Source organism: Colletotrichum acutatum (assembly GCF_030867785.1).
Source record: "Colletotrichum acutatum strain CBS 112980 chromosome Unknown BDZ83scaffold_51, whole genome shotgun sequence".
Lineage (NCBI taxonomy): Eukaryota > Fungi > Ascomycota > Sordariomycetes > Glomerellales > Glomerellaceae > Colletotrichum > Colletotrichum acutatum.
The window spans coordinates 1-10,106 of NW_026849045.1; the positions used below are offsets into that span (position 1 = coordinate 1).

The window sequence follows — 10,106 nt, forward strand, 5'->3', positions numbered from 1 at the left end:
CATCCGCTCACTCAATGACCTTTATCTCATTCATACAATCTCACAACCAGCAATAAATACCATACGAAAATGCCTGCAGACGACCGAAGCGGGAAGCAGGCCGCGGCCCAGCAGGCTGTCGACATCTTGCATGAGATCTCTACCATCCTCGTCAGTTGCGACGCCCGCCTGCTACCATCCTCTCAATATCCCACTCCATGCTTACATGACGATGTGAACAGAACTGCCACCTGGACCGCCGCACCCTGTCGATTTGCATCTCCATGATCGAGAATGGCGTAAACCCAGAAGCTCTTGCTGTAAGAATATTACTTTAGCCATCGAGCCCGAAGCAGACATGACACTAACTAGACATCGTGATAGACCGTTGTGAAGGAGCTTAGAAAGGAATCCCAAGAGGTCGACGCCCAAATTGCATCGCGGAGGCGTCAATAAGCGTGCTGTCTCGAACTGGGAGAGTCTGCTATGAAAATTACGGCAAAGGGCAGGAAGGCTAGGGAATCATGGACAATAGGCGTTTCAGGCATTCTGTGTTGCTTGTCATTTTTAATTTTTGTCTATTATGGAAACTTAAATAATGCCCAGTTTCCGAAGGCTATGAGAAAGAACCCAGCAGTGCCATTCGAGGCTGACAAGTTCTGCCATCCTTAAAAACGCCGACTAACCCTTACCCAACCAGCTAGTAATATGCCCACGATGACCTTGACGAACCCATATGTCCAAAAACCATGCGACCATCGCAAATTCCCAGTACGCCAATCTTATATCCGTCTCTTGCAGATGCACCTCATCGTCTAAATCATGATTGCATCGTAGCCGAGGTTACCGATGTCCGATGAGCATGATCTCGTTCTCATAGTCATCATCATCGTCATCGTCCTCTCCCTCCGAGCCTTCTTCGTCCATATCTGTCGACATGGTGTCGCTGTCCGAGTCACCATGACCCCGTCCCCATAAGTTGAGAATGTCATTCTCTGATTCGTCTTCTTCTTCGATGGCAACATTTGTTGCGTTTGGTAGTGCCATACCAGGTGTGACTGCTGGCGAGGCTGACCTGGCAAAGCGATCCAACATCAGATGACGTGCCTCGGGACCAGCATGAGACGAATGTCGTCGCCTGCCGATCTGTGGTATGTCCATTCCTGCCGGAGCAGCAGCTTGTGCCGTTACGGGGGTAGGAAGCGCAGGAGATAGAAGAGCCGGCGTAACTGCTGCCGGCGTGACGGGCACGTGGTTGGCGTGTGTCGCGTGCGTCTCTTCTCTTCCACCGCTGATCTGAATTTCTACCGTGTTGTAAGAAGTGCAAATAGCGCACTTGAGTCCGAGCCAGTGGTAAGGGACGGAACTCTTCCCGCTACAGTCGTTACACAAGATTGTGGCGCGGGTGTCCCTGAATTCAGGGGGCATCGGCTGGGCAAGTATAGCCAGCTCTAATTGGCGGAATTGGCTCTGCATATTGAGCAAACTCTTGTTGCAAATGGGACATTTGTATGATCTCAGCATGTGCTCGTCGTAGCACTTCTGGTGAATGCTGTGACCACACCCCATAAACACGACTGGCTTGGGAGATGTAAACATGTACTCTCCGCAAATAGGACAGTCACAGTCCGTTGAGCGCTCGATACATTTGTGTGACTGTTGAATAGATATCGAGATGCATGCGCAACATTTCTAAGGCACATATTAGCGGCCGTCAAAGAAAACCCCTGGCTTCAGATCATTCAATTACCTTGCAATGGAAGAAGTCTTTCCCGATGCCTCTTCCTCGTCGGCAAATACCGCAGTCGTTACAATGGTAAATGGGATTGGATGGATGGTCATCCCAAAGTTTGCACATGTTACAGTAGTAACGGGCTGCAGTCTCACCGCAGTTCACGCAAACGTCTGATGCTTTCTGAGGTGTGGCGCAGAGCATGCAGAGCATGTTCTTGGTTTCCTTCCTGACAAGAGTGTGATCCTCGACTGCGTCGTGGCAGAAACGACAAGTATACCACTTGGCGCAAGTCGAGCACTGCAGCTTGACATTGCGGCGGTAGTGTTGGCAGCCAAGAATCACAGCACCCTCGGGCTCTTCTCTCGTTATAAGCTTTGCGGCCGCGTACGTGGGCCGAACATCGTCGGCGGTCAAAATAAACTTTTCTGGCGAGGAGGGCTCTCCTATCGCATGTTGCCAAAACTTTAACGACTCGAGAGGTGCAATCGGGACTGACTGTTCCCATGCTTCCCCTGCTGCTATCACGCTGGCTGCCGGCGCATTGCCTTGGCGGGGAGCGTCTCGCGACTTGCGGTAACCCTCCATCAAAGCCTCATGCATAAGCCGGGCCTTGTCGTCTGCTGCGATATCTTGTGACTGGATGTCAAGTAGACGCTTTCGCATCGCACCCATGCCGTCGTCGGCGGGCAGAGATTCCCGTGTTGTAGGTGGCATCGCGGCCATCGTGTATGGTGAGGGGCTCTGAACTAGGGGAGCCGGAGACTGAGGTTGCTCGTCGTCGACGGTCGGCGGTAGTGTCGCAATGTCGAGTGATCGTGCTGGAGTGGGTTCGGGTGGCGCAACAATCGCATGCCGAGTTGCGGGACTATTCACGTCGCTCGGGACGGCGATAGGGTCGGATGAAGAGTCCCGTTCGGAAACAAAGGTTGTTCTCGAGATCTCAGAGAAGCGACGAGCTTGTCGGAGGACCGGATTGATGAGGAAGTCGGATACCAGAGACGACATTGAGAGGTAGGAGGTTTCGGCGGAGAGGTGAGTCGGGGGACCGAGCCGGATTTGTAGAAAGTGACGCGCAGCAGGGGAGGTCTGCTACATCCAGGGCGACGAGATCGAGAGGAGGGGAGGCGAGGATTGGATGGTCGGGGCACCGCGGGAAGGATATTTGAAGTAGCGGTAGTAATGGTCGGAGTGGTGGTTGTAGTAGTGTGGTGGTGGTGGTGGTCGGTGGTGCTAGATGTGGTACGGGACCGGACGATTGGATGCAGGAGCGATGACATAAGACGGGCGAGACCCCTAATGCAATCCGCTCTTTCTCGTCGGCGGCGTCGGCGGAGACGGTTCAGATCCAGAATGGTGGACGCAGTGGGGGTTTACTTTTGGAAAGAGAAACCTGAGGCTTGATTTGAGTCCAAATCAGGTGTCAGAGAGTCTCTGGAACATGTACATTTGCACCGCGATGGGGCGATTGTTAGCAACGATTGTCTGTGCCGACAATATGTTATGGATCAGACCGGGACCAGCCAAGGAGGGGGGAAACAGTACGGAGTGGACTAGAGAGTAGGGACGAAAAAAGACATGTGATGCACCTGTCTGGCGTTTCCGCATGCGGGCTTCAGCATGCTGCAGAGTGAGAGAGAAAGAGGCTTGACTCGGCGGGGCAGATGGGCCGCGCCCAGACGATGGTGAGTTAGATTGGTGACTGGTCCAGTGTCTTGAGGTGAACCGTGAGAGAGGTGGGCAGGCCGCAGAAGCAGTGACCCCTTTTTTTTTTTCTTTCTCTGAAGAAACACCGCGATGGCGGACTCCCGGCGACAGATCAGGTCTTCCCGGTCTTTGCTTCTTTGGATGAGAAGTAGGTATGCCGGGAAAGGCTTTGCGCTCCGTAGTACAAGACAGGAGAAGTAAAAGCACTTTTTGATTCGGGTTGAGGCGACCGGTGAGAGTACTCCTTAGTGCCGTGCAGCTGTGCTCTCCGGAGGCAGCTCAACCTTACTGGAGAGCCACCGCATCTGCGGTCAATCTGCACGGAGCAGGCCTCCACCGCCGTCGACTCCCCGAATCGCCGAGATCTAGTCCACACCGCGGCCGATGGTCTCTAAGGTACGTGTATCCGTAGGCCGATGGGATTGAATGGAAGATGCGCACTGGCATTTCCGGTTAGCTCCGAAAGCGGGGGCTTATCGCGCGGCCCGGAAGGGTTAGCGCAGTCAGAAACCACGTCTGAGCCACAGCTGTCACGAAGACAGAACATTGTGCAGTTGGCATCTTTCGTAGTTCGGGCCTCTGTGTTTGTCCATGGAAAGGAAAGAGAAAAAGGATGAATTGTGTCGTGTCGTCTGGTCTTTGCTATGGTGCTAGCATAGTGGTTGTGGAGGAAAATCAACGCCGTATAAGGTGGCTGCAGGTGCGTCCAAGCTGTATTGCTCCCGATGCTTTGGATGCCAGGCTGAAGATGACGATGCTGCTCTGTATCCGTATGTAAGGTAAGGTATAAATAAGGTATGACCTTGAATGGTACCTTGCAAGGGAGTTGGGAATAGGTATGATGTATCCGTAGTGTTGAATGTCACGATGCTGGAACCGAATATAGCGAGACGCACAGTAAGGTGAGTGCAAGGAGTAGGATCCCAGGTTCCATCGACATTGACATTGATCGTCGAGAGCGAGAGCCGCGTGGGGATCCCATCTGTAGGACCTCAGGGGTAGGCAGCTGGAAGGTAAGGTAGCCTGTGGGGGCAGGGGGTAACGGAGGGGCTATTTGGGGTCCTTCCCGGGCCATTTAGGCCATTCCATCGAGAGGACCTGCGCGGCCTGCCCAAGGTATGCGGCGTAGGAAACCCGCTTCCAGGCCACTCAAGGCCGCTTGAGGGCAGCTGAGCCAATAGATCACGGCCATTGAACCCAGCTTGCTAGGGACGAGATTCGCGTAAAGTGTGGTCAGAGTGGAAAGGGAGGGATACCGTGTCTGTTGGTGCATAGGTGGCATTTATTTCGTGTTGCCGCAAGGGGGTTCCAAAGGGTCGAAGGGTGCTCTCTCCTTCCCAGAATCCCAGCTCCCAGCTCCTCCCGATTTAGTTCAGACCTCACCAAAAAAATTCCCACCTGGCCATAGGGCACCTCCATATTAATTGCATGATTCCCTGGTAATTCTGGATGCCTTCGCTCAGCTTTCCCTTTCTCTCTCCTCCTTCCCCCCAGCTGACTGACCTCACCTTCTTTTTCATGAGCTGGTTTGGTTTGCGGAACACCTGTGCCTCAAGAGAAACCTGCTGATTCTCTTTTTGCGCGGCTTCTCTTCACCTTTCTCAATTCTCCAACTTTTTCTTGCCCCCGGGCGTTTTTTTTTGAGTCTTGACTCGTCCGATCACTAACCTGGAGCTCAGAGCTCCTGTTCCTGGAGCTTGACTTCCACTCTTCCTGCACACCCCCCCTTGAAGCCTGCCTTCTTCAACGCATTCGGTCATCCCATTTCGAGAGTCAGTCTCTACTCCCGGCCAACCCATTCCATACGCCGCCTTTCCGTTTGCTGACTGGTCTCACCAACAGCCATGGCTACCGAGAAGCCCATTGTCGCGTCCGGCGCGGACGTGGGCGATGGCGTCAGACGACGAGCCGTCCCCCAGGGCCAGTCCGTCCCCATAACGGCTGCCCCTGAAATCGACGACAAGAAGAAGCTTGTCAAGAAGGTAAGCGCCTCCCTCTCTACAATAGCACTGGCTTTTGTACACTGATTCGGGGACTGACGCTCATCTCTTTCCTCAGCAGAGCTCCTTCCTCGATCAATGGGAGGCCATCATCGCCCCCGTCATCTTCACGACCGTCGCCATCTTCACCCGACTCTGGAGGATTGGCATCAGCGACATCGTTACCTGGGACGAGGCCCACTTTGGAAAGTTCGGATCTCACTACATCAAGCATGAATACTATTTCGACGTTCACCCGCCCTTGGGCAAGATGCTCGTTGGCCTCTCCGGTGTTCTCGCTGGCTACAACGGATCTTTCGAGTTCAAGTCTGGAGAAAAATACCCCGAGGATGTCGACTACACCTTCATGAGAGCTTTCAACGCCCTCTTTGGCATCCTCTGCATCCCCATGGCCTACTACACTGCCCGCGAGCTGAACCTCAGACGTCCCGCTGTCTGGCTTGTCACCCTCATGGTTCTTTGCGAGAACTCGTACACCACCATCAGCCGCTTCATCCTTCTCGACTCGATGCTGCTTTTCGGTACTGTCGCGACTGTTCTCTGCTGGGCCAAGTTCCACAACCAGCGCAATGATGCATTCGAGCCCGAGTGGTTCTTCTGGCTGTTCATGACTGGCCTCAGCATTGGCTGCGTGTGCAGTGTCAAGCTCGTCGGTCTCTTCGTCACCTCCCTCGTCGGCCTGTACACCATCGAGGACCTCTGGACCAAGTTCGGCAACACCAAGATGCCCGTCACTACTCTGGGCGCTCACGTTGTCACTCGCGTCGTTGGCCTCATCATCGTCCCGTTCCTGGTTTACATGCTCTCTTTCGCCCTCCACTTTGCCATTCTGGACCACACTGGTCCCGGTGATGCGCAAATGAGCTCTTTGTTCCAGGCAAACTTGAAGGGCACCGAGGTCGGCAAGAACAGCCCCTTGGAAATCGCCTACGGATCGCGCGCGACCATCAAGAACATGGGATACGGTGGTGGCCTCTTGCACTCTCACGTCCAGACCTACCCCGAGGGCTCTACTCAGCAGCAGGTCACCTGCTACCACCACAAGGATGCCAACAACGACTGGTTCTTCTACCCCAACCGTGCGGACGCGGACTACGACGCCGAAGCTCCTCCCCGATTCATTGGCGACGGCGAGACGATCCGTCTCATCCACGCCCAGACCGGCCGTAACCTTCACTCCCACGAGATCGCTGCACCCATGACCAAGTCCGATAAGGAAGTTTCCAGCTACGGCAACTTGACTATTGGCGACGACAAGGACCACTGGACTGTCGAGGTCGTTCGTGATGTCGCCTCCCGCGACCGCAGCAGAATCCGCACGCTGACGACGGCGTTCCGCTTGAGACACCCGGTTCTTGGCTGCTACCTCCGCGCTGGCAATGTTAACCTGCCTCAGTGGGGTTTCAAGCAGATTGAGGTGACCTGCACCAAGACCAACAACCCCAGAGACTCGTACACCCACTGGAACGTCGAGGCACACTGGAACGAGAAGCGTAAGTTGAAGCTATGAATCCGGTCTGTCTTGTTTAGCTTGCTAACTAGCATAGTTCCCCCTGGTGACCCTGGCTCTTACAAGTCCCCCTTCCTCCACGACTTCATCCATCTCAATGTTGCCATGATGACCTCGAACAACGCTCTTGTGCCCGATCCCGATAAGCAGGACGACCTGGCCTCTCAATGGTGGCAGTGGCCCATTCTCAATGTTGGTCTGCGCATGTGTGGTTGGGACGACAACATTGTCAAGTACTTCCTCCTCGGCAACCCTCTGGTCTACTGGGGTTCCACCGCCGGCCTGGGTGTTTTCGGGCTCGTCGTCGTCTGGTACTTGATCCGCTGGCAACGCGGGTACAACGATCTGAACTCGAAGGAGATTGACCAGATCCACTACGCGGGACTGTATCCCGTAGCTGGCTGGTTTCTTCACTACCTTCCCTTCGTTGTCATGGCCCGTGTCACCTACGTCCACCACTACTACCCTGCGCTGTACTTCGCCATCCTTACTTTTGGTTTCTTGGCCGATTGGTTCCTTCGCAACAAGAACCAGGTCTTCCAGTACGGAGTGTACGGCGTCCTGTACGCCACCATCATTGGTCTCTACATCCTCTTCAGCCCCATTTGCTTCGGCATGACGGGTAACAACAAGCAGTACAGCTACTTGAAGTGGTTCGACAGCTGGAGAATCTCTGACTAAATCTGACAAAGAGTCAAGCCAAAGATTGTATTAGAACGATTCCTCCACGGGGAATCATGTACTTGAACGGCCGAGGTTTTCATGACGCGGCTTTTCTACCCACAACTCTCTCTGTGTACGGATATGGGCGATAAAAACGGTGGCAAGATGGGCCTTTTGAGCTTTGGGAAAGCCCAAGTTGACGGGATAGCAACTTCCGTACATAATGCAATATGAAATTTGTTCCTTGTTCCTACTATTTCTTTCTCTCGTCGTGAATTGACCAGCCCATTGACCATACATTATAATTACAAAAAAAGTAGTAGTACAAAGGGGGTTGCTGAATGCGAAAGAACGAAGAAGAGAAAACTGTTGCTAATGGTCCTCTGGGTATCACTGTCCTTCTCGTGTATGCTTTTGTTTTTGGCTCGTTTCGCGGCACATCTAACAACAGCCGCCGCCGGAGCCCTTATTCGCGTCGCCTCCTATTCTCACTTGCTTGTTGCCCCCCGCACTCGGGCCCTTGACACCAGATCTCCGATCGTTGAGGTCGTATTTCCCAGCCTGGATGTTATTGTATATCCTCTCGGCGACGCGCATAAACGCCTTTTCAACGTTCTCGCCGCTCTTGGCGCTCGTCTCGACGTACTCGAAGACGCCGTTTCTCTTGGCCCACTCCTCGGCCTCGACCTTTGTCACCTCGCGCTTGTTGTTGCCGTCCCCGTCCTCGCCCTGGGTGAGGTCGGCCTTGTTGCCGACGAGGATGACGACAATGTCGGGCTCGGCGATCTGGCGCAGGTCGTTGAGCCAGTCGGTCACGTGCTGGAAGGTCTGCTTGCGGCTGAGGTCGAAGACGAGGAGGGCGCCGCTGGCGCCGCGGAAGTAGGAGCGCGTGACGGATTTGTAGGTTTCCTGGCCGGCTGTGTCCCAGAGGGAGAGCTTCATGTGCTTCTGGGGCCCTTGGTCTGCTGCTGCTGAGATACGCGGGGGTTCGGGGAGGCCGGTGGAGGATGCGCTGCCGTCCGGGTTCGTCTTGGGTTCCGGGGCCGGAGGGGGGGAGGGAGGGTGTTTGGGGGACCGACGGGGACGATGCGGGAGCCGAACTCGACGCCGATTGTCACGTCGTGGTGCGGGGAGAAGCGGCCCTCGCAGAGGCGGATGGTGAGGGAGGATTTACCGCAGCCCGAGTCGCCGATGCAGACGAGTTTAGCGATGTAGTCCCATGGTGGAGACGACATGGCCCTTTGCGGTCTGTGGCTTTTTTGTGCGTGAAGTGGGAGAATGGAGGAAGTATGTGCGCGTGAGCGAGGTTCGATGCAGAGGTCTGTGGTTTTCGCTTCCTTGGCTTTGATGAACCAGACAGATAGATAGCTGTGCTTTTTTGCCCCTTTTCTTCGATTGTCTCTCTCGGCTGGCCCGCGAGACCGTTTCTGCTGGTGATGGATGGTTTCGAAGAGGTGGATTGGAGGAGGACCGTGTATGGTGTGGTTTAGCAGTGCAGTGGTGGTGTTGTTGGTTGTTGACGGTTGGTCTGATGTTGGAAAGCTTCAAACAGCTGTCGGTTATCGGAGCACGTGTTCAGAAGTTCACGTCTGACAAGGGGGGACACTGGGCACTAAGAGGGGGGGGGGGGGTTGCGTCGGCTCCGATTGAGGGAGACGGGCGAATTGAGTGGGATGTTTGGGAAACGGTTGGCAACAGAAGGGATGTCGTCTGTTCTCAATGTTCGGTGTCCGCGTGGTTCCCGAGAGATGATGTTTGAGCCTGGGGATGACTTTGATGGCGACCTCTCCTTTATCCAAAGTGGAAGATGACCTTTAGGTTGGGTTGTGCGAACTGCTTTCTAAAGCATCTCTGAGAGGTGGAATCGGAGATGGAAATGTGCTGCTCTGCAAGAAATGGCGAGTTGCATCACGCTGGTCAGTGTTTAAGATGGCGTTCCCCCCTGTCACAGGCTAGACCTGAGAAGACGACAGAGCCCCAGTTTAAACTGGACCGATGACCAGGGAAAGGGCGGCAGGGATTTGGCATGGTGTTATCAGTGACGCAAGTGCTTAGCGATAAGGCGAGCCGCTTGTTTGCGTAGAGTAAGGTAAGGTAAGGTAGTAGTACGGAGTAGCAGCAGCAGCAATAACAGCGGCCAGCTGTGGTGATTGTCAGTTGACGATGGTTGGGGAAATGACTGACTTACCCAGCACTGAATGACTCGGGACTGGGGTTAATTTGGGCCAAGTGCTTTCTTAGTTGCTGGTCTCGCGCCAGGACATGTCAGTGTCATGCAGGACGCATTGTGAAGAGTCTTTGGAATCTCACAGTACACATAAGGTAGGCAGGTATAGAATGGAGGACAGTGGGCAGAAGAACTGCGACGCCTGAAGCAATCACTCCACTGGGTAAGGGGAGCAGGTGCCATGGAACCGCAGTCAAAAACCAAGATGCAACAAGTTGAAAGACGTGCTCCAGCTCATGTAGGTTTCCCTTGGGTTAATGCTGTATGGAGTAGGATACCTATGCGCTT

At 54.3% G+C, this 10,106-nt stretch overlaps 4 protein-coding genes across 4 annotated transcripts; 2 read left to right on the plus strand and 2 right to left on the minus strand.

Moving 5' to 3' along the window:
* On the plus strand, positions 1-529 carry BDZ83DRAFT_622680 (mitotic-spindle organizing gamma-tubulin ring associated-domain-containing protein). The gene is made up of 3 exons (XM_060508340.1): positions 1-150; positions 222-299; positions 364-529. The coding sequence occupies exons 1-3, from the start codon at positions 70-72 to the stop codon at positions 433-435; spliced, it is 231 nt and encodes a 76-aa protein (XP_060364506.1). The 5' UTR covers positions 1-69; the 3' UTR covers positions 436-529.
* Positions 530-822: 293 nt separating this feature from the next.
* On the minus strand, positions 823-2,719 carry BDZ83DRAFT_578517 (CHY zinc finger protein; the record flags this gene model as incomplete). The annotated part of the gene is made up of 2 exons (XM_060505131.1): positions 823-1,671; positions 1,730-2,719. The coding sequence occupies 2 exons, from the start codon at positions 2,717-2,719 to the stop codon at positions 823-825; spliced, it is 1,839 nt and encodes a 612-aa protein (XP_060364507.1).
* Positions 2,720-5,262: 2,543 nt separating this feature from the next.
* Positions 5,263-7,609, plus strand: BDZ83DRAFT_578611 (dolichyl-phosphate-mannose-protein mannosyltransferase; the record flags this gene model as incomplete). The annotated part of the gene is made up of 3 exons (XM_060505145.1): positions 5,263-5,400; positions 5,477-6,911; positions 6,966-7,609. The coding sequence occupies 3 exons, from the start codon at positions 5,263-5,265 to the stop codon at positions 7,607-7,609; spliced, it is 2,217 nt and encodes a 738-aa protein (XP_060364508.1).
* A 216-nt stretch (positions 7,610-7,825) lies between these two features.
* Positions 7,826-8,988, minus strand: BDZ83DRAFT_622688 (ras family protein). Its single transcript, XM_060508341.1, has 2 exons — positions 8,671-8,988; positions 7,826-8,620 (listed from the first exon to the last, which is right to left on the minus strand). The coding sequence occupies exons 1-2, from the start codon at positions 8,824-8,826 to the stop codon at positions 8,033-8,035; spliced, it is 744 nt and encodes a 247-aa protein (XP_060364509.1). The 5' UTR covers positions 8,827-8,988; the 3' UTR covers positions 7,826-8,032.
* Positions 8,989-10,106: the final 1,118 nt, after the last annotated feature.

Excerpts from the sequence above, each read along its gene's own strand:
- BDZ83DRAFT_622688 (XM_060508341.1), bottom strand. The coding sequence starts at position 8,826 with ATGTCGTCTCCACCATGGGACTACATCGCTAAACTCGTCTGCATCGGC. Across the intron at positions 8,621-8,670 it reads TCGGCTCCCGCATCGTCCCC|ACGAACCCGGACGGCAGCGC; the intron begins GTCGGTCCCCCA and ends CCGGAACCCAAG.
- BDZ83DRAFT_622680 (XM_060508340.1), top strand. The coding sequence starts at position 70 with ATGCCTGCAGACGACCGAAGCGGGAAGCAGGCCGCGGCCCAGCAGGCT. Across the intron at positions 151-221 it reads ATGAGATCTCTACCATCCTC|AACTGCCACCTGGACCGCCG; the intron begins GTCAGTTGCGAC and ends CGATGTGAACAG. Across the intron at positions 300-363 it reads TAAACCCAGAAGCTCTTGCT|ACCGTTGTGAAGGAGCTTAG; the intron begins GTAAGAATATTA and ends ACATCGTGATAG.